The sequence below is a fragment of the Apium graveolens genome, chromosome 1 (assembly GCF_009905375.1).
Source record: "Apium graveolens cultivar Ventura chromosome 1, ASM990537v1, whole genome shotgun sequence".
Lineage (NCBI taxonomy): Eukaryota > Viridiplantae > Streptophyta > Magnoliopsida > Apiales > Apiaceae > Apium > Apium graveolens.
This window is the reverse complement of record NC_133647.1, coordinates 7797477-7822642: the sequence shown is the minus strand read 5'-3', so window position 1 is coordinate 7822642 and position 25166 is coordinate 7797477. Positions and strand designations below refer to the sequence as shown.

The 25166-nt window shown below is 32.4% G+C and overlaps 1 protein-coding gene across 3 annotated transcripts; it reads left to right on the top strand.

Annotated features, from left to right (window-relative positions):
* The first annotated feature begins 524 nt into the window (after positions 1–524).
* LOC141719095 (exocyst complex component EXO70A1-like) lies at positions 525–13991 on the top strand. Of its 3 annotated transcripts, XM_074521478.1 has the most exons (12): positions 525–659; positions 7535–7710; positions 7980–8075; positions 8494–8699; positions 9741–9971; positions 10255–10393; positions 10486–10698; positions 11311–11516; positions 12348–12545; positions 12634–12733; positions 13469–13716; positions 13816–13991. In XM_074521478.1, exons 2-12 carry the CDS (start codon positions 7555–7557, stop codon positions 13931–13933), a joined length of 1911 nt encoding a protein of 636 aa, XP_074377579.1. In that variant the 5' UTR covers positions 525–659; positions 7535–7554; the 3' UTR covers positions 13934–13991. The 3 variants fall into 3 exon arrangements, with proteins under 3 accessions (XP_074377579.1, XP_074377589.1, XP_074377586.1); XM_074521488.1 differs by lacking the exon at positions 7980–8075 and having other exon boundaries at positions 526–659; XM_074521485.1 differs by lacking the exon at positions 525–659 and having other exon boundaries at positions 7289–7710.
* Positions 13992–25166: the final 11175 nt, after the last annotated feature.

Genomic DNA, 25166 nt, shown 5'->3' with positions numbered 1-25166 from the left:
AGCAGTAATTTCGAATCCTATTGAAGCAGGTTGCATAACATCTGCTGTTGCAGTAGAAACAGAATTAGTGGTTGTTGACGCTGGAGACGCAACATTTCCGAAACTAACTGAGGATGGAAAATCTGATGTTAAGGACACCGGAGTCCGGAATGAAAAACCACCTGTGGATGCAGTAGGAGTCTGAGTAGTAGTAGTAACAGGATTTTCGTAATTAGATTTTATAAATATGTGCGTTTTAAATTGAGCGGCATGAGATAACTCAAGTGATCTGTTCTAGGTTCTCGGTGGGGCATATATAAGTCTAATAATCAAAATACAACAAAAACCTTAAAAAAAGTAAACTACTGCATACTAGTTTGCCATAGTCATCGGTGAACAAAAGGCTTGGAGAAAATATGGGGTGACACAAAATAGTGTTTAGTATTTATATGGCTTTCCAAATATAACGGGTTTCTTGTTCACTTTGTCTCACATTTTCTTACTTCTTTTATTTTCTTGTATATTTTGTAATAACACATGCACTTTGTGTTCATCTGATGAAATGTGGATCTGCATGAAAGAAAATGGCAGAGGGAAATTGTGTTGAACTCGCCAAAGATCAGATTTCACTGCAGGAGATTAATTCTGGAGAACTCAATCAACCCATTGCTGTTGCTCGGGTAATTCTTTCATTATCGCAATAACGCAATTTATTAGTGTTTTTGTTTGGAAAATTTATACCAACATGCATGCATTACATTTTATAACTTCTGGGTTGGGATGAAAGAAATATTCTAGAAAATTTTAATAGTAATACTTGTTGGTTCTTGAAAAATGCTTCTATTAGGGACTCGTCACTAAACTATCTAAAAAATTTACTTTTACAAATTATATTATCATTTTTTCATATATGACGTGCATTATTTATTATTATATCCCATAAAATTTTAAATTAAATTATTTTTGATATAAAAGTATGGGTGTTGGCCCTAAATGTCACAATTTGGGAAAAATGACCCCTAATGTTAAAAAAATGACATCAAATATCACTTAAAAACGGAATCTCGTCTTGATATTTTTAAATTTAACAAAAATGTTGTTGCATTTTTCGTTTTCATTTTTTTTAAAACTGAAAAACGCAATATGAGCTAATGTTTTGAGGGTGGAAAACGTTATTTGAGATTGTGTTTTTACATTTTTTTTATGATTTTTGTGCCAAAAAGGAGACCCATGTTTGGTTTTCTAAGGAAAACGCAACATGGACCACCGATTAGCATTTTTTTTAAAATTTTTTACCAAAAAAATTAGATAATGTTATTTTTTCAAGCCTAACACGTAATTCAAGGGATATTTTATTCATATTTTATTCGTATTTTATTCATATATATAATTTTTTTTATAATTTTAAAAACCCAAATTGAATATTAGTGACCCTAAAATATTAAAAGCGATTAATAATTTAGAATTTGGTTCCTAAGATTTAGGGGTCAACGACCCTAATACCTAGATTAAATTAGGGTTTAGACTCTGGTCCTAAATCCTAAATCGGTGTACGTTTTATTAATTTATTTTTTAATATTTCTAAAACCTCATAAGGGGATTGGAAAACCCCTAAAATGTTAAAAATAGTTAAATTAGGGCCCACTTTTTAATATTTTCGAGTTCACCAATTCTCAATTTAAGGATTCACTAATTCTAAATTTGCGTTTTAAAAATAGTAAAATATTTATAGATATGAATAAAATACGAACAAAACACTCCTTAAAATAAAATTTTAAACTTGAAAACATGATATTATCTAGTATTTTGGATAAAAAGTAAATAGAAAACAAAAAATGTTGAAAACGGTAATACATATAGCGTTCAACTTGAAAACACAACTTGAAATTATGTTTTGATTGGAAAAACGTGAATTGAAGTCACGTTTAAATGTTAAAAATGAAAAAGAAAAATGAGAAAACGGAAAACGCATTTGCCTTTTTCATCAACAACAAAAACGGAACATGATCATCTGTTTTAAAATTACATTTGGGGCCATATTTTCATAAAGTGACATTGATGACCATTCTTCCCCAAACAGTGACATTTGGGACCAATTTTAAAGTATGTTATATTTAATTATACTTTTTACTAATTGATTTATAGATTTTTTTCATAATAAAATTTAACAGATTTTTAGTTATTAGCTCTCTTTTTTCAAAATTTAAAACTGCAAAACTTACATGTTTACGTTTTTATTATGATATTCAGTTTTAGAACATGAGAGGAAATCGGAAATTTGAAAAAAAGAAGAGAATATGACATTGTTATGAAGTAAAAATATATATGATATCGTGATTACTATTTTTTAATAAGATATCTTGATTACTATTTTAATTTATATTTTAACCGACTCTTAGTCGATGCATCAATTAATTGATTGTTCAATTTTGACTTTTGCATTTATATAATTCGTACAATTATAAAATACAATAATAAGAAGGTAACATTGTAGTAAACAATATTGATGTTAGATTGAAAATATAATTTATAAAAGTATTAATATAATTGGATAGTTTTTCTGAAAGTGTTACGGTCAAAACTCAAAATTTTTATAAGAAACTAATAACCTCGAAAACTCTATAAGAACCCGATGAGCTCGAAAATATGCAATAAAGCTCGATGAGCTTGAAAACTGATTTAAATACTCGATAAACTCAAAAACTCGATGAAAGCTCGATCTCGACTCGTACAGTAAACGAGTCAAATTTGACACAAATTTTGGGCTAAACTCGAGAAAGAAGCTCGAACTCGATCGAATTTGAATAATTCGAACTCGGCTCGACTGACTCGAATTACACCCCCATTTAGAACTATAGAAATGTTCATCTTCTTTTTATAATTGTGAATTTTATGATTAGTTTTTATATTATTACTAATGTACAAACTACTTGTTTTGTACATGTCTTTTATGACATTATGTAAAATTATCTATGTTATACAACGTGGGGTAACTATTATGCGCTCTATAATTTTGATGTTAAAAAATATTTTGGACATGTCTAAAACTAAAATATTTCGTGTATGAAACTAAATTTACACTTCAATATCAAAAAATACAGAAACACATAAGTTTTAGTTATAAACGCTACTTAATCATGACAATTTGGTGTCAAACACTAGAGTTAAGTAAAAATCAAAATTCAAATGAAACAGACAAAAATTAGTATGAATTGAACCATATAAGATTGATTTAAAACCAAAACTGAATATATAAAATTCGGACATATTAAATGGTTTAATTTTTGTTTTAGGTTCCCGTGAAATCGATAAAATTGAAACAAATTAATTATTAATATATTTAATTTTTAAAATAACAAATATATATACAAGAATAAATTAGCCACCATAATATAATTTAAGCACGTGAACTAAAATAGATACCAACTTCTACAATTATATTTTTTAAATTTGTTTCTAAATTTTGTCTCTACTCAATATCTATAATAAATAACGAAATTAATGAAGATTTTCGGGAAATAAACTAGATAAGAAAATTATTATTATAATATTTTAAGATTTTTATTAAAATTTAATGAAAGGATACAATATTATCGCGATAATATTTATCCATCAACAATTGACTTATACATATTATTTTTATTAGTAATTCTTCTTACATTAAATAAGTACTATATAGAATTGACTGATATTTTTTAATTAATATGACTACATATTGTCAACCTTTAGATAGATTGAGAAATATTGAAAAGATTGACAAGAAAATGTAATCAATTTTATCTGTTTGAGACTTATAAAATGCTAAAAAAATTTGGGAAGTCCATAAAAAATATATATGAGGTAATGTTTGATGTGAATGTGCAGATTATATTGCACATAAATAATGATTTTAAGATGAATGAGAGTCAAATTTGATTGATCATTGCAATAAGATGTCAGTGTTGTACTAGAATTGACTAGGTTTGAGCAAAACCGAACCGAACCGTGCTAATTCAGTTCGGTCCGGTCCTAATTTTTTCAGAAATTCGGTCAAATCGGTCCGGACCGAATAGACCGAAATAAAATTAAAATCGGACCGAACCGAATTATTTCAATTCAATTTGGTCTGATACATAATAGAATTACGGTATGGTTCGGTCCAAGAAAAAGTGACAATTCGGTTTTTGGTATATTCGGTTTGGTCCGGTTTTGGACCGAACCGACCGACTACTTAGCCCTAGAATTGATAATAATTAAAAATAATTATTTTTGAGGATATGCAATTTGTTGGGATAATAAACAACATACCAAATTCACTTAACATGGGTACAATATCATGGTTGAATAACACAATCAAATTTGCGTATTATTTTTATGCATGTAATTGATAGTGCAATGTGATTGAAAATTGTAACAAAATGTTAATGTTTGCCTGATAATGACTAAAAATGAGATTTTGTAGAATATGTAATTTATGGGAATATTGAACAATGTACCTAGCTCAAATAATATATATATATATATAACAACTTTAATGTTGATTAACACAATTAAATTACATATCAGCTTTCCGCAACTTTGATTATGAAGAATTATTTGATGAATAGTTAAAAATAATTGAAATTATGCTTAACTTAGTTCAAGAAAAATACAAATCAACTTATCAAAATAAGTGATAAAGATGAGGTACGCTCTTTTAAAGAAAAAACTATTAATCCAAATGAACAAAGCTTTTTTTTTTCTATTAAAGGTTGTTAAAAATGTAAAAAAAAATGAATTTTGGGAATAAGTAATTCTGAAAGATACATATAAGTTACTATCTGAATTTTTTTAACAATAATTAATTTACTTCTTTTAACTTCTTTTTTTTTTATTTTTTTATATGAAATTTATTAATTTTAAAATATTAATATAGAAATTTGTAACTATATACAAATCATATATAATATTGATATATATTTTTTTTTCTTTAATTTTATTTTCTCAAATGTTTTGGATATTAGATTTAAAGGTTTAAAGTAAATTGATGAAAATATTTTTAAGTTCTTTATTAATCATCTAACATATAAATCTTTTATTGTTTATATTTTTTTTAAGTGTCTCTAAAATTTAATTTAATTTATATTAGATTGGTATAAACATATTATTAATACTCCATGTGTATATTAACGTTCAGAAGTAATAATATTAATAATTTTTTATACCATCGGTATACATATTAACATTTAGAAATAATGATAAGTATTTTAATGTAATCACAAACACGTATTATTAAATAAAATACATTACTATAAATGGGAGATGCATTCATAAAAATGGAAGAAATAAAAACTATTAAATAAAAAGTTATGTAGTGGCTAACAAGAGCATTAATATGATAGACACCTTATGCACCCACAAAAATTATGTACGACTTTCGGTGTCACATTTCTCTTAATTCGATATCATGACAAAGGCCAATGCTCAATTTTAGTTTCAATACAGTTCATACTATAAATAATGGAGATAAAATATTGAGCCGTGATAATAAAAAAACCACACCTTTTGAAAATAATATATGCGGCCTGATCGGGTTGCTAATGCTAAATCTAATTTTTTTTTTAATTGTTTCCATAGTCCAAACACAAGAGGAGAAGGAGAAAAAGAGGAAATAAAGATAAAAATGATAGTTACTTGTTCGCTTTGTAATGTGTTTGAAAGGAAAAGAAGATAGAAGAAGTCAAGAAAAAGCAATCTGTTCAATCTTAATAGAATAGTTAAAGCCCACATATACTCCAACAAATATGCAAATATTGAAATGTTGTCAAAAGTCGCAATGATAAATAATATACAACTATTAAAATAATATATAAATACAATAATTTATCAACAAATATCAAATTTAAGTTGGAGAACACACATGTCAATCTCTAATAAAGCATAACCACACCTTGCCATAAATTAACTTATCTCATCAAGTGGAGAAAGTATAAACATAAATATGCAACTCCAACACCAAGTAGAAAAAAAAACGTATTTGACTTAATACTAATGAAATATTTTCCTTTCCAACATTATTAAACCAACAATCCCTCTTGATAATTGAAAAAGAAAACAAAAGATAACACATGTATACATTCGAATATAATAAGAGGCGAATACTAATAAATGATATAATTGAAATCAATTGCCAAGTGAAGTGAGACAAGGGCCTATAAATGATATAAAGTTTCATGTTTAAACTTTTATCAAAAAAAAAATTTGAAAAAAACATTCCGGAACTATATTTTATAGAGGTCTCGAAATACGTGCAAATAGTAAACATATAGAAATTAACGGGACGGAGGGAGTAGAATTCAACTCAACATATAAAATAATTTATCAACAAATAAATCAAGTGGTAAAACACCTATATATCAATCTCTGATAAGTTCACTCTATTATTAAGTGTAAAAATTTACATTTGAATTTATAATAAGGTGTGACCTTTCCTCATAACAATTTCATTTTTGCAACTCCAACACCAAGTAAAGTAAATAACATCTTTGACATATAATTAACTATATTTATTTAAAATTTATTGTACCAACAATGTTTAGTATATTTGAGGTGCACGGTTGATTTTGATCTATTGAGGACGAGTTAAGAATCGTGAATTATATTTGGGGGCAATGACTTAATGTCATGATGTGTAGTTGATGAATTTTTTTATTATCAATCTCATATTCAAAATTTTAGTAATTTGTATTAACAAACATGGTTGTTATTTCTTATATATTCTTATATTGATTGATTTGACAAGATTGGTTCAAAGACATCGATCGATTCAAGCACATCTAACTAAAGCTCTGGCTTCAAAGAAATTATCACTGAGAATCATGTGAGTATTCTTTGAGCATCTCACGAACAACTTAATGTTATAACTAGTTGTCGCAAACTTGAAATTAGTTTGTTGCCATTGTTTAAAAGTATGAGTACCTGTTTCATCTAAAAATAATTTTTAGATAAAAAATAATTAAGAAGTTATTTTTGAATCAAAAAAAGTTTAGCATCAGTGTCAAACGAAACCTAAATAAAATTGGGTGAATTAACATATTAGCACATAGTTCATTTAACTTTATTATACTTAACTAAAATCAAACAAAATTAAATCAAATTTTAAAAAGTAAAAAATTTTAATTTTAAGATAATAGATTAAAAGTTATGATTGTCCTAATTATTCATGCATTATTTCTCAAATAGAGGAATTAAGTTTTAAAAAAATGACATATCTTTTAAGAAGTATTAAAAATTTGTATATTTAGTTTTGTTTTAAAAAAATCCTCTATTGTTTAGGGAGAAATACATGAAATGCGGGTATAAAATATATATTTTTCTTTATTTTCAAAAAAGTGCATGAAATGTGGCATAATCAGAATTAAAAGTTAGGGAAACTTTGTTTACACAATTTTATTACTTATTGTGTTATTATTTACATATGACATTATCAAATGGGAAGTATACGCTAATAACCATTCAAATTTCTTTATCATAATGATAGTAATATATCATCATTTCAATGTATAATCACATGATTTTTTTTGTGTAATCAATGAAGTTGCAATAAAATCACTAGAAATGGGAATCCAATCAATGGAAGCCCTTAGCGAGAAAGCAGATTTCATGAGAGAGTCATTGGAAAAGAGTCAGACCATCACAGATAATATGATCTCCATTCTTGGCTCTTTCGATCATCGTCTCTCCGCCCTTGAAACTGCCATGCGCCCCACTCAGGTATTCATATGATATAGTATTTATGTTTGAAAGAACATACCCAGTTTATTCTTCTTTTATAGGAGATACAATTATGTATAAAAATGTGTATGCTTATTGATATATATTATGACTTGCAAGTGCATGCTTATTTTAACCAATTATTTATTATATATATATATATATGTGTGTGTGTGTGTGTGTGTTTGTGTGTATGTGTGAATTTTTTTCATATGAGTTTAGTTAGTTTTTTGAATACTAAAGAAGTTATAATGATACGAATTTATTAGATACGAACTCATTCAATGCGGAGAGCACACGAGAATATTGACAAGACACTTAAGTCGGCTGAACAAGTATTAGATTTAATCGACCGTGCACGTCAGGTTTTGTTTTCTTCATTCTCTTTCCAAATTCAAATTATATTTTATGTTCATTCCTATGAATACTATTATCCCTTTATCTGCATTGTTATATTGATTTACATATTTATTTATGTGTAATTACAGTGTTTGGTTTATTATGTTAAGGTCAATTAGAGAAATTAAAATACTTACACGCTTACCCTAATAATAACAAAATTGATCATCACTATTATACTTTAATATTATATGTCTTAAATATGACATTCATAAAATTATTCAGTATTCGTTCTTAGTTAAGTTCACTAAATAGGAATTTTTTTACCTCATGTATACTTTATGAATATACAAGTTTTACGTAAATTATATCTTCTAATACACTAGAGTAATCAATTCAAATTCATGATCTAATATTATCTTTTTATGTTATTTTAACTGTAAGGCGGAGGCTGTAATAAAAAAAGGCCCGCATGAGGATTTAGAAGGTTATTTGGAAGCAATTGCCCTTTTAAGAAAAATTATTAAACGTTTCACCGGTAACAAAAATCTTAAGTCCAGCATTGAAGTGATTAGTAGCGTTACCAACACGCTTGCAAGGGCTACAATGCAGTTAGATGAAGAATTCCGACAACTTTTAGCATCATACAGGTTTGGTGGTTCTTATAAACTGTATTCGTAGGCCTCTAATATCTTTTTTTGTACTTTATAAATATAAATGTTATAATTTTTTGTCGAAAAAAAATTATTCCCTAAAGTGATGATAAATGTGTTAAATGATTAGGTAAATATGTCTTTCTTACAAAATGAATTCACGATTTTCAGTATGTTATTGATGCTAATAATCAAATTAAGATATGAATCAAATTCTATTAAAAATAAGGATGATTTAAAATCTATCTATTTATATAAAGCTATATTTATAATTTTAGTGTAAGGATAATATAATATTTGATTTAGACCAAAATTTTTCTTTTACGCATCAAAATATGACAAGTTTATTTAGAAGAAGAAATTAACAAGTGAAGGCTCTTAAAGAATTAGGTACCCAAAATTGTGTAGTTGGTTTTTCAAAATTATGATAGCATAATTTGCCATCCATGCATGTTAGCTTATTGTTATTCAAATATGCATTACTAGAAAATTAAAGATCTTAAAGATGATATAACTTCTATTATCTATTTAGAAATCTATTTTGATGGGTATAGAGAAGGTAGCGACCTCGGGAACATGTCACATTATCATTTCTGAAGTATTTGAATTTTTTATGAACAATTGTGTTATTCATCTCTACCTTTGTATCACAAAGGATATTAAGAAAAAATTACTAAATAATTTCTTATTAATGGCATAAATTTACTCATGTACTTCAACTATTAAAGATAACTTTCAAAGTTGTTATGTAGTTCTGCTTTTAATGGATATTAATGCCCTCAAAGATTTTATTTTCACTAGAGTTGAAGACTGATACGATGAATTAACAATGATTTTTTATTTTTGATATTTCTTAACTGAAATATAGTTTTGCATGTGTGCTAAGCTTATGAATTATTTTCGTACTTAATTTGATGATTGTCAGCTGTCTGACAGATATTTTTTCTTCTCAATTCATAAATGTAAAATGAATATTACATGTTTATAAATTAGTGAAACATGTAACCAGCTCTAAGTCATTTATGCCTTAATTTTCAGCAAACCTATAGATCCTGATAGGCTTTTTGATTGCCTACCCCAGTCATTGCGACCAGCAGCGTCTCCTCATGATGGCGGTGGGAAAAAACAATCAGAGCAAAATAAAAGTCAAGAACCTGTTGTTTACCGTGTCCCGACTCTCGTTCCTCCCAAAATTATACCATTGCTTCATGAATTAGTGCAACAAATGTTTAATGCTGGACATCAACATGAACTCTTCAAGATTTACAGGTAAGTAGAGATATTTGTTCTCAACTTTTGTCATAGAGAGATTTGTTTTACCTTTTTACCCCTTCAGGTATATGATCATCAACGCACTATATTATATAGAGGTCTCTTGCTAATGTTTCTTCTCGAATGGTTTTGTCATAAACGGATTTGTAAGATATAATCATAACTTACAAAAAGTCTTTAACTTTAAGTTGTTCAGACTTATTTCCTTTAGGAAAATAAATATAATTTTATTTAAATCTAGTACTCTTTTCTTCAATAAGATGCCTTTTTATTATGACAGTGAAACCCGTTCTGCATCAATGGAACAAAGCCTCAAAAAATTAGGTGTAGAACCGCTTGGTAAAGAAGATGTCCAAAAAATGCCATGGGAGTCTTTGGAGGCTAAAATAGGGAACTGGATACATTTTATGAGGATTGCTGTATGGATCACCAATATGATCTACGAAATACTTCATAAGACATTGAAAACATTTACTGTTTATTTAAATATAATAGTGCATGTTACATGTAGGTCAAATTATTATTTGCTGGGGAAAAGAAAGTATGTGATCAAATTTTTGAAGGACTTGAATCTCTCAGGGACCAGTGCTTTGCAGATGTTTGTGGTGAGAGTGTTTCCATTCTCCTATGCTTTGGAGAGGCTATTGCAAGAAGCAAGAGATCACCTGAGAAATTATTTGTCCTACTTGATATGTATGAGATAATGAAAGAAATTATGCCAGAGGTATGATCCACCTAAGTTTTAAAAGTTTCATATAATTAAAGAATATTTTCAAATTAGTATTACAACATCTTATTCTTATTTTTGACACCGTACAAAATGTTGTCGGAATGACCTCAACACGACAACATTAACAATCTCCTTATCAAATGTAATTAATATAAACGTTTATATATACATGAAGAAAGTATGTTTTCCCTTTTGTCCCATTACTTCATGAGCTTTTCTTCCAGCACTAATGGTTTTATTATATTATAGATGTATATAATCGATGGTTACAGTCTGCTACACGTATATATTTTGTTTATTGGTTTACTTTTTCCACTAGATAGATGGAATATGTGTTCTTCCTGACATAATTTCTTTTAGAATTTAGATAAAGTATATTTTTTTCCAAATAGAATATATATGAGTTCTTAGAATTTACAATTATGTGTTTAAAGTGTAGAACAACATTTGAATTTAGTTTTATTTGAATGTTACTGAAATTAATTTATACCTATTTACATTCTGTGCATGTTAAATTTATTGATTCATTCAGCTCTCCGCATAGTCCATATCATGCATTATTATATTTGATGTGAAATACCATCGGTATGTTCATTTTGTTTATAGTTCAACGAAATTTTGGGGAGCAAACATTGTGCTGAAATGCGAGAAGCTGCAAAGAATTTGACGAAACGGTTAGCCCAAACTGCCCAAGATACATTTGGTGATTTTGAGGAAGCTGTTGAAAAAGATGCTACAAGAACAGCAGTACATGATGGAACAGTCCACCCTTTGACTAGCTATGTTATAAATTACGTGAAATTTTTATTTGAGTAAGTTCAATCACTAATAGTAATTTCTAACTATCTTTTCATTTTGTTAGTTGTTGTAGTTTATTTGGATGTTTCGCTACCTATATTACTACATTCGTCCCTAATTAAATGTCCATTTTGATTTTTCGAGTCAAACTGACCAATTGTTGACTTCACATTAAAAATTATCAATTAATCATTTTTAAAATATGAAAGTTACATTTTAAAATAAACTAAATGTACTTTCCAATGAAATATTTTTTTTCAGTTGTACGTACGTTTAAACTTCAACCAAAGTTCGGTTAAGTTGACCAGCCAGGACATGTATTTAGGGACGGAGAGAGTATATTTTATCTTTGCTAGTTTTATGTCCCCAAAGGACCATAAACTGTAATATTTCTTTATCCAAATTTTTTAAAATTTTTTTTGACGTTCATTTATGTATATGCATAACTCTGAAAATCTATTATTTGATACTATAATTTGCATGCTAATTCTGTACTAGAGACAAGTCTCTCTCACTCGGCAAACACCAAATTTTGAGCATGATTTTTTTTATCTTCGTCCTTTATTTATACTTGGTACATAATGTATTTTGTATGTTTTTCGAGAAATATTTATATATGACTAATGTCAATTTAGTGTGTAAGTTATAATTGCTTTACTAGAAGAATCTTATACATCAGCGTCATTTTCGGACGCAATAAACCCATTAATAAAGTTATGAAAATTTTAATTTTCCTAAATCATGTTATATTAAATTATATCATATGTTGTATAACTTTAAGATTTTATTGTCATATAAAGACCTGATATTTACTAGTTGACTTATCACACTGTACATCTGTATAGTTATCAATCAACTCTGAAGCAACTCTTTCAAGAGTTTGGCGGCGGTGATCCAGAAGCCCAACTAACATCTGTTACAACACGAATAATGACAGCTCTTCAGAATAACCTGGACGGGAAATCTAAGCAATATAAAGATCCTTCACTAACTCAGTTATTCATGATGAATAACACACACTACATAGTTAGATCTGTGCGTAGGTATGTTATACCATGCATATTCATGAACAACTAGATTTTATATCATAAGAATGTATGACATTGCTATAATGTATTTATTTTTGTCAAGGTCTGATGCCAAAGATTTCTTGGGGGATGACTGGGTCCAAATACACCGCAGGATTGTTCAACAATATGCAAATCAATACAAAAGGCTTTCTTGGTCGAAGGTGTGCTCTTATATATAAACCACTCTTGTAACTATACTGATCATTCATTTGGATTATTTAATTTTTCTATATGATTGTCATCATACTACATTAGGTTCGTTGATGTTGTATGCAGCGTATTTAGAAAGTAAACTACCTATAATTTCCTGTATTCAAGATACTATATATATACAAGTAGAAAATTATTATCTATACATGTAGCGGGGTCTCATATCTTAAATTCGACTAGGATCCCTTTTAACTCAGTATCGACCCTACTCATGTTATCAATATATTTCATTTTTTTATGTGTCGACCCTACATGATTATCATTGTCTTTTTTATATGTCAGTAAAATCAGCCATACTTTATGTAGGCTAAAAAGGGGATCGACATATAGAGGGGGTTGTAGTTATGAGCACAGTTACACAACAGTGACATGTATTGCACAATGTTAAAATTAGCTTTATTTTCATAAGTATATATTTTTTACATGAGAATAAATGAGAAATAAGAGGGTGTTCTGCCCTCCAGTATCATTGATAGATTACGTTGGTACTTGTGTGGGAAAACATCCATAATAATATGAAAAATCACTTGATTATTTGTTCTCCATAAAATGAGTATATGACAAAATGGACTTATTTCTCTTGACAAACACAAAATAAATACTCAAACTCTTAAAAACAAAACATAATTTGATCTCAACCATATCAGAAAACATATTGATCCTATGTTGGTGTCTTCCTTGTGCAGATTTTGTCATGTCTCTCTGTTCAAGGTGGCTCGGGGGGTAATTCATTTTCAGGTGATCCTTCAGAAAAAGTTAATATTTCAAGGGCAAACATAAAAGAGCGGTTCAAGACTTTTAATGTCCAGTTCGAAGAACTTCATCAAAGGCAATCTCAATGGACAGTGCCTGACAGTGAGTTACGTGAGTCTCTGAGGTTAGCTGTGGCTGAAGTCCTTTTGCCGGCCTATAGGTCTTTTATGAAACGCTTCGGGTACCATTTTTCTAAGTGATGGTGAAATTTAGTTATCTTACTTAACTTATCAAATTGCCTACAATTTATTGGTAACCTTCTCTGATTCTCTTATTGCAGACCTAGTATTAAGAATGGAAAAAATCCTTCAAAGTACATTAGATTCACTCCAGAGGATCTTGAACGAATGTTAGCAGAATTTTTTGAGGGAAAGACCTCGAGTGAACAGAAGAGATAAAGTTATGAACCAAGATTATTGATAATTTAAAATTATTGATGCATAAGTTTTATATTTACTTGTTTATTAATGTGATTAAATAAATGTAACTTCTGCCTTACTTAGCCTGGTAAACCCGAAAAGGTACGGTAACCTAAAATTACATTTACTTATATTAATTGGATTTCAAAACACACACACACACACACACACACACATATATATATATATATATATATAATATAACGGGTTTTATTCCTTTCATGAACTTTGTATAGGTAACTCACTAAACATCTAGTTTATTTATTCCCAATTACTATTGATAGTTTCAATTATCGCAACTTATGTCATATGGAGTGACAATGATGTCCATATATTCGAATTTGAGGTAAGAGAGTAAAAATAAATCATCCTATAATTTAGGAGAATGTTTTTGGCACTACAATGTTATTTTGTATGCACTCGCTAATGGCTGTTGATTCCAAATGAATTTCGTTTATTTTTTTTGTACATATTAGGGCATTGAGATTGGCCAATCATTTCTCTCTGCTCCTCTGATAAATAAATTCTTCTTTTTTTCTTTGAGTTGAAGTATATAGCAATTGAAAGTTTAAAAATTATAATTAAGATGGACAAAATAAAAAAGATATATAAATATTTTAAGTACAACACTGAAGTAGTTTGCACAAAATTTTGAGACAAACCTAGTAAATGTATAGTATCGTAAATTCATATACTAAACTATTGAATTTTATAATGGCTGCTTTTAGGTCTAGCCTCCAGGCCTGTTTATAGTTAAAAATCTATGATGAGTAGAAGACGAAGCTCAAAGGATAGTTGATAAGGTAAAAGGGTTTTTCATTGACACCTACTTAAATACTAAAATTTATAATTTTGACTCATTTTGATTGGTGTAGACTTTATAAATGCAGGGCTCCATCATCATTAAGAATTATAACCCAATCAAAATGAGCCAAATTTATGAAATTTAGTGCTTAATGTGTGACGATGGGCACATAATAGATAAACCGTAGGTATAAAAAATGGGATAAAATGAGATGGTTGTTTGACTTCAAAATAAATGGAAACATTAGCAAAAATTTCTGTGTTACACTTGCATTTGTTCTTCTTTAGTTGTTGAGATTTGTAAAGTAGTAATTGTTTAGGTACTCATATGACTATATCATAGTTTTCAGCTGTTCCATTGCCATTAAAAGTCTGCAACACAGTTTTTCACAAAGCTCATTTTCAGACAAAATTTCTGCCTTCAGATCCATTACACCCAAACATCCAGCCACATCTTGAGCAGTCTCATAAAACTTTGGATGTCTCTCCATTATAGCAGCTGTTATGCCTAAAATTTGGTATAAACATTATTCGGGTCAAAGTCGGGTCAATTGGACCTAATTTGAGGATTTGTATGAAAATAAGGTAAGTTCTATCTGGTTAAAGAGAGGAAGGGTGCACCCTATATATTACAAGAGGACACGCCCAAGTATATGACAAAGGCTCCCAATTTTTGATCTGAAACATAGGACGCACCCTCTTATGAAGAAAGGGCGCGCCTTCGTGATGAAAGAAAGGCTTGGAATGACTCTATATGGGTTGGCCCTATACTAATAAAAGGTCTCAAGGGACGCCCTAGGAAGAAGGATGGCTTGGACAAGGTTTTAGCATGGTTACTTGGAGTGATTCTTTAGACGATTCGAGGAAGAAGGAGATTATTATTACTAACCTATTTGCTGTAGGTACTATTTTGAAGAACTCCTTCCTGTAATGCAATCACAGGAAGGCGGTGTCCGTGATCAGAGACCTCCAGGGCTATGTGCGGACGGAAGGCCTCCTCTTATAGTCAATGAGTGTCCTTATTGGGGATATGGGGTAAATTCTGGTGTGTGCTTTGGGAGCTCTGTCTCTGTAGTCAACGGGTGTCCCCGTTGGGAGACTTCGGAGTATCCTGCACTTTGCACCCAAAAGCTTGGGATCACTTGTCCTGCAATCTGGTAGGGGCTCCTTATCTGGTGAGCAAGGATGCGTCCAACATTTGGGGTGAACCACGACTATACTTGCGTCCACGAATTAGAGAAACAACTGGTAGCGGAGGGTTATCCTTGGCTAGGGAGATGCCTTATCCGTGAAGTCTCGAAGCCGCGGACGAGCCTTGGGCCTTTGTGGTTAGGCCTCATCGGAGGACATTCCTAAAGCTAGTAGAAGACGGTTTCTAGTAGGTTTCCTATCGGGCCTCGGGACAAGAGATCTAAGCCCATTAGGTTTCTTATTCCCCAAGAACTACGTTGGCTTGATTCCCTATAAATAGGGATACGTAGGCAAATTGCAAAGAGGGAGAAGTGAGAGTGCAAAGGAGCCACCACTAACCCTAAGCAAACTCAACCACCAATAATCACAAACACCAAACACTATTCATTAAATCTGACGATTACCGTTCACATTCTCCGACAAAGAACCACCGTCACAAATCTTATTTCCGGCTACGAACCTCGAACTTTGTTGCTACCAAATTCCTTCGTCAATAAATTGGCGCTAGAAGGAGGGGCCTAATCAAGATCCGCATCTAGGAGGAAAGATGTCTCAATATTGTGATGGAAGTTCTTATGATGAAGAAAGCTCTGAAGATGGCTCTAAGCAGGTTTCGCTGCTTTGAAGGATCGCTTGGGGATCCGCTTGGGAGATGATGATCTACGAATGTTACTATTGGAATGGTAGAGAGATGCTGATCACAGAGATGTGACGCCCCGTGGTTCAACGCGTGTGCCCCTGAATTCCCTTGAGAATCAGGAGCGGAACCATGACCATGAGAGAGCTCCTCCTCGTGGATCGATGGACCGATATGGTCGAGGATATGGAAGTGACCATTGGAGAAGACCCCAATGGAGGGGAAGAGGCGGAGGCCGAGGTAGATACTTGGACGGATATCGCCACGACAACTATCGTGGCTATAGGGATACTCGCACGTATGACTGAGCTGAAAGAGATAACTATGCGGGGGATGACAGTCGTGGGGATATCCAGAATTATGATCGTGAGACGCCTCAAGGCCACGACCGAGGTCAAGGAGAAAATCCGGAAGGAGATCAAGGGCGAAACCAAGAGGTAGTAGTGATACCTGGAGGAGGACAAGCTGATGCCCAAAACACTAATCAACAACAGGCTCCTCCAGGAGGAAATCAGGTAGTGCTACCTCCACCTCAGCCCCAGGATCCACAACTTCACATGCAAACTATCCCCGGTGTGGGAACTTTTAATGTGGATGATCTGAAGAGGCTGCTCAATCACTTGGAAGGAAGAGTAACGACAACGACCAAACTTCCTTCGCCATTCTATGCGACTGTAAAAAAGGCTCAGTTACCGGCCGGATATCGCAACACAACTAGCGATCTCCGGTTCCATGGAAGTTCAGATCCTGTGGAATTCTGGGTTGATTCAATATAGAGATATAGGTGTATCCCTTGTTCTTGACCAAGTTCCAAGCAACTGTGAGATATGTTAGGACAACAGATCTCGGCTCTGCATTTTATGCTATGAATTTCTATAAAGAGTTCGAACAGAACGTTAACCTTAATCGCTACGGTGCAAGCAATTCAAATCCACGTCTTCTGCTGTATTCCTCGATTATCCTTGGACGAAGTGTGGGCTTCGATCTCCCAAGGTTTACCTCTCCTTAAAGCTCCGAAAATCCAAAACCCAAGCTGGCTCCTTGAGAAAAATGTTTGCCTCTCTCAAACCTTAGGATGTTATTTTCATTTTCGTGTTCTCGTGTTCTCACGCACACGCCTTGTTATCGGCTTCAGGAGAATTATAATATTTATAGGCTACAGTAGGGATCATGGATAATTAGGTCAGGCCTCCCAATGACATTCTGGACCAAGCCCAATGACATTAAATATTAATTCAATCCACTAAAGAATTAATATTCGCACTACCTTTCCTAATTCTGTATATTAATTATTTAATTTGGCTCCCATATTATTTGCTTATTAAATTCCCCATGTTTAAGATATCTCATATCCATTAATTAAATTAATTTCTGACAATTAATTTAATCAACATCTTTTATCCTTAATCATCCACTCAACCTTATAATTGGGCAAAAACAAATCTGCCTGCAGGACTAAAGCACAATTATCTTTATGAGATTTCAAGAGGACATCATCACCCGAATATATTATTCTGACACGGTTTCCTTTTATAGTCAATATCCCACTCTGTATATAATGTCATTGTAACACCCCCAAATCCGGGGTTGGGGATCCGGGTTGTCACGAGTTCCATTTCCCTTAATAACACTTAATCTTAATAAACAACCAACTATTGCGTACTGTGACCCCACAATACACACACACACACACACCACAAGTTATAGTCTCAGAGATGAATACCAAAAATAACACAAGTCGTTTTATTCCACAATTATAAGCCATTACACCTCAAAAAGATTTCTGAATAAATTTACATTTCTTTGCCATTATTACAATTTATATAGATACATAAGTCTGGTACATCAGAAGTTGAAAGCCTAGCCTATTGGTAATTTCTACCTCAGCTACAGCGGCATCAACGCCTACAGGAAACTACGGAACGTTTCCTATCCGCTCACAAATTGGGAGCTTGGTCCTGTTCATCTTGTCTATCTGTTGTTGTGTGATGAAAGAAGAAAGCAAGGGTGAGCAACAAGCCCACCGAAATAATATGTATAATAATTAACAATATATGAGCATTCTCATAGTACTCATGAAAGTCTTGGCCAAGAAGAAATGAACCAAGTTGATATCTTAACGCGACCAAGTCGCAAAATATTCAGTATATATATACATATATACTATTCATAATCTTTGAAATCCTCTGACATGTATAATATACACAGAGTTCCAGTTTATAATTGTATAAAAATATCGTTGCAAGGTGATCTCATATATCTAACCTTGTCTCAACATTTTTCTGAAAACCTTTATCATTCATAAGATAATCATTAACTAGATATAAGTTGAAAAGATGAAGTTACAAGATACTCCAATATACTTATATCTTTTTCTGAATACTACTTGAACTACCACCATTCAAGGTATAAATAGTTCATCCCATAGATGAAGCTACACGCCAAAACTTGTATAGAATCAATCTTTGAAATATCATCAAAATGAAATTAAGTTACGAGATACTTCATTTGATGAAAACATCATTTTGAAAACTCGACCCTGCCAACACTCAACAATCGCCCAGCCGTAGCCTTTCTATCGAAGTGCTCTGGGTAGTGTTGCAGAAATATCCAATTGGATGATGAACTCATTACGGGAGTTTGTCGCGCCAGGAAGACCACTTACGATGATCAGTCGCAGTAGTGCAACCCCACCATTTTCTACATGTAGAGGAGAACAGTCGGATTTACTTGTCAACCGAACACTGGACTCCTAAGGAATGGACAGTCTTAGTGGAACTTCCGGGCCATTTGGGCCAATATAATAAGGCTGGGCCGGCGCCACTTGACCACTTACGCTATTCCTAGTTCAGATGAAATCCATGACTCTGAAACATAAAGCTCGTCCCCCCTTTCCCCAAGTAGAAACTTGTTGATATGGCTCCACCAAGAAGTCGTATCTAGTTGGAAAGGAAAACTCACCGATATTTCCCAGGCGATGCCTGTTAATGGATTAACTTATTCCAAGAATTTTACTTCCCGAGTGTTGGGTAAGTAATCAAAAACTCTTTTATCAAAACAGAAACCTTGTTGCGAATATAAAAATACATCACGGAGCCGGATCCCTCAGATTTTTGAGCGAGTATTTAAATCCCCTTCGAAAGGAAGATCTTAAATATGAAAACGAGTTTTAGGATCCGCTCTAACCTTCCAAAAATAGTTTTGATAAAGTTTGAAAATAATCTCTGGAAATATTTAAAGTAAGAATGATTTGATAGTATCAATTATTTTCCGAATACTTGGCAAATATCGAAACATTATTCTTCAATAAAATAAAGAATATTATATAATAAAATAAGCGAAATCATAAGTCCTCGAATGAATATTCAAAATAACATTCATTAAATAAAATGAGCGGAGTCATAAGTCCTTGAATGAATATTCAAAATAATATTCATTAAATAAAATAAAGTTATCGAATAAACCTTATTCGATTAATAGTTTTGAAAACTATATCTATATATATATATAAATATATATATTATACTCGGGAGCATCGACTCCCGGTTTAGAAAAATGTTAACCTTGGGTCCCCTATACTAAGGGTATACGCAACTACTGCTTATCTCTAGCATAGGTATTATGCAGTTTATAAGCATTTGAATTGATAATAAAATATCAAGATTTCATAACATGCATATATATACCATATCAACATGATCCAATATATCGCAAGATTTGCTAATAACAACCATGCACTTATCTCAAGATAATGCGTATACATATATTTACATCACAACAACAGTATAACGGGTAGAAAACTTGCCTGAGTGTTCCCGGATAGACTTAAGCTTAGAGTGAGTCCGATAACCTATGAACAACTACATAAGTCGTAATTAAACCCCGGTCGCTTAAGAAACTAGACTTTAACCAATTGAACCCTAATGTTCGCTTATGGTCACTCCTACGCTTAACGAATCACATAAGTCGTTCGAGTACCCTCGGCTCCACTATTTTTAATAAATTAACCATTAAGAATTTTAAGGCGATTCTTTCGCGAGTACTCTACCAACTGCCTAATACACTTTACATAATTGTTTCATACTCCAATTAGTCATTTAAGGGCCTTAACCAAGGTTTCAAAGTAAGGTGAGGGGAAATAGTTCATCCGCGAAACGCCGTTACTTAAAACGGTCGTTTCTCCTAAACCGTACATCGGATTCAAGTGAACCACATATCAAAACGAAGCTCGTAACATGAACTATCTAAAAATGGAAATGGTCAGAATCTTACAGTGAGTTCACGGGTCCTGAAGTTAAGAACAAAAATAGTCTAAGGTAAATCGGGCATTACGACGGCTATGTTTACGAGTTTTCCAAGTTTCTCACTACACCAAAACCTCACCAAACAACCCACAATTATTAACACATCAAAACCTCAACTAAATAATAATATACTAGTCCTTATTCTCCAGATTCTTCATCTCAACCAATCACAATCAAGTTCTATTAACTATAACAAGATTCATTCACCAAATCACTCCAAAATTCAAATCAAACTACTAATAATCAAAGATCGTGCTTCTCATTTAGAAAATGAACCATCAAACTTACTAATAATCAAAGTAAAGGCTTGGGTTTGAAGTTTATACCTTCCTTGGGAGGTGTTAAGTTTCTAGGAAGCCTTAGAGAGCCTCCTACAAGCTTGATCTTTCCAAAGAAATCAAGAACACAAAGTTAGGCTTTGAAATTTCTAAAAATCCGATTGAAAGAACTATTAAAATGAGGGTCTTACCATGATTATTTGGACGAGACTTGTGCACAAGAGTTGTAGGCCATCTCAATACCTTTCCAATGAGCTATAGAAGACAACATTTGAGTGAGTATTGAAGGAGATATGGCAGTTTGAAGTTGCTGGGTTTGTTTTGTCCGAGAGCTTTGTTCTTGGAAGCAAAAGTCAACTCTCCTTCTTTTTGTTTTATAAAATAATGCTTGGTTGCTTCTCTTTTTGTCTTAGCAAATGATTTAAATTTTTTACCATGGTTAATTTTGCATGGTCCAAAATTAACCAACAAAACAAAATCCCTTTGTCATGCTTATGTCATCAAGCTTGTGTCATCTTTTTACACTTGTCTTCCCTTTGTGGTGTGATGACATCATCACCCACTAACCTCTTTGATTAACCCTTAATTACTTGGCTAATGACCGCTTATCTGTTATACGGTTCGCTTAACTTTCATTCTCGTTCGTCGTATGAGGGATCATATCCGGGATCTTATTACTTGGGTTCCCCTAAACCTTTCTCAATATTTTATATTCCTTTTATGATTCTCTCTTATAATCCTTGAATTTAAATCCTTTTAATCATGTTACCTTATACTCAATTCTTTCGGTAGCTGGTGGATTTTCGGGAAAAATCAAACTGTTCGAATTTTGATTCTTACGATCTTTACATACACTTATTTACTTTATGGAATAATAATACGATCTTAGAATTTCCATAACAGTACTCATATATAGCGTGGTCTGATAATTTTCCTTAATCAGCATCATCAGCAAAAAGTTACTATTCATCAGTGTTTCAAAAATTCCAAAAATTGGGGTTATTACAGTCTCCCCTCCTTAAAAGGATTCCGTCCCGGAATCAGATAGAAAACAGTTGGGGATGGTTTTCTATCATTGCGCTTTCTAACTCACAAGTCAAAATTTTTTTCCACATTGTGGTTTTACCACAAAACTCTGACTAGTCTGATAACCCTGTTTCTAAGCACTTGCTCCTTTCAATCCATAACCCTTACTGGTTGCTCCATATAGGTCAAGTCTGGTTACATGTCCATGCGCTCGTATTCTCCTATATGTCCGACATTCGGATTATGCTTCCTTAATATTGATATGTGGAACATGTTATGAACTTGCTGCAGGTTCGGGGGTAGGGCTAGTTCATTTGATAACTTCCAAATATATCATAATATATCCAAGGGTCCAATAAATCGTGGACTTAGCTTTCCTTTCTTTCCGAACCTCATCAATCTTTTCCAAGGGTTTCCAAGGGGATACCTTTAACAACATTAGGTCCCCTATTTCATACTCTTTGTCCTTTCGAGTCAAATCAGCATGCTTCTTCTGTCCATCCCGGGGTTGCTACCAGCCATCCTCTAATTAGATCCACTATGTCTTTGGTCCTTTGGACCACTTCGGGTCTGAGCATCTTGCGCTCTCCAACTTCATTCTGATACAAGGGAGATTAGCAGTTTTTTTTGTACAAAGCCTCGTAAGGCGACATTCTGACACTGTCATATAATCTATCGTCGTAAGAAAACTCAATCCGCGATAAATGATCATTCCAAATTTTTTCAAGTCTATTGCACATACTCTCATTATAGCTTCTAGCACTACAACTTTTGCTTCTCAATACTCCTTCTTTTCTTGTTCGTAAGCGTTACTATTTTCCGTACCAAATTTTATACTGATTACACTTTTGCTCGTTAGCGTTCTATAACCTTTTAATAATCGCATCAACCTTAGTATCACGAACGCATTAGAATAGGAATACCACCGTACTTGGTACCACTTCATCTCTAGCTGCCTCCATCTTCGAAAGCTTGGTCCTTCGTATAGGAGTAAAAGAATTTATTGAGAGATCTCTATGATCATGAACACTTGTTTTATTGCATAGTTAGTACAGAAGGTGGCCAGCCTTTAGTACTTAACAAGCAATTAAACAACATGTGGTATCCTGCTAGGCTTCTATCAAACAGATAGATAGTCATTCGGAAATACATCCCCTTCTGAAAGGGTTGTTCTTCTCAGCTTATACAAAATGAAAAAGAGAGAAAAGAACGAATTGAAGAGAATTGTATATGAAAAAAATACTGCCAAAAATATCTGGCTTGGAATCTGCCTCTGAACTATAGAGGTTTGTCATAGGAGAACAAAACATATGCATCTATATCAATATCCAGTATTATCGTATCGCATTTCACATGCTTAAATATTTTTGCTATTCCGTCCATCATTCTATGGACCCATGCTCTTCCTCGAGCTTATACACAATCACCTTTGAAACTCCCCCGACATCGAAAATCGAATCTGGGATCTCATTCTAGACATCATCGTTACTAGAATTCTATGCTTGCACCGCAACCTTCCTCGTATAGTAATACGACTCTCTATTGATAAGAAGGAATAAGTATTCAATAGGTAGATAATCTACTTAATTAGTCTATCAATGATAACTTATACACCACCACGACCCGATTAGTGGTACTCAATCTCAACATCCATTCCAATACAACTCTCACGGTTGTAAGTAATCGGCTCATTACTCGTAGAATCATTCCTGCATTACTATGGTCCACCGTTGACCTACTGTAGTCATTCATTTTCCATGAAGTCTTAATAGCTAACCATACGGAGTCCATACATATCGTATCGAATTCTTCTAAGGAGGTAACATGATCACCGTTCATGATTCATGAAGAACACTCCTGAACTTGACGTACATATGACATGAAGCAGATAAAATTGCAGAAGAGTTTCAATGAAAACAACGATAGTAGGTTAATACCATTATTAACCATATGTCTTTATTAGGAGACATGAAGCTCAAAGGTTCATTTAGTCCTTTCGTAACATGGTCCTGGCTTATCTCAAGATATGACCTTATAAGATAGATAGCCCGCTCACGGCGATTACATAAATTAAATCTTTACCAAACTACTATCACGGTTGAGTATCGCCCAATCATCAGAAGGAATGTCAATCTTCCACACCATAATACAACCTTCACGGATTTAACCATTATCACTGTATTCCTCTGGCACGAGCGCCTATAATTGTCCTCTTACACTTAAAGTGTCGGCCACCTCTTTGGCCTTTCCTGACAGTAAAATTTCCTTACAATCGATGTCTTTTAAATGATCTTCAACTAAATTTTCTACCTCATTTCCAATCACTACTTGTGTGAAAATGCTCGTCCTTACGCTTTGGTGAAAAAAAAATATCACCATTTTTCCATAAGTTATTGCCTCGGTCTTTTAGAGGTTAACATTATCACAACTGACTCTCGATCATACTTAGGACGTCTCTTATCTTGGGTCTTACTTGTTTTCACCAATCTCGACCTTCATTGGGTAGATCTATACTTTCTTATGGTTCAACACGTGGCCACCTGGCATTATTATAATTATGTCATATTTCCTTTATCAAAATTTCTATTCTTGAAAACTTTGAATATTACCTTTCTCCTTGTAAGACCTCTAAGGTTATCCTTGAATCGTTCCTCCTGTATTCTCTAGATACCAGGCATATCAAAATACCATTTACTAATACTAGAACCATTGTCTACATACTTCTGAAAAATTTCCCCACTGATCCTTGAAGGTTGTTGTTACCTTAATCCTTTCCAATTCATATTATCAAAACTCATACTGTCCCTATTAAGGGCGAAATGCCAACCTTTATGCATTCCCCTAGGGTTCATCTTAAGTTATCGAAGTTATATCCTTAATTCCACCTATAAAAAGGTACTTGCATCCTTCCATGGATAAATCAGGTCATATGTCCTTGATAGATTATCTTATTCAATCATTCCCACCTCAAT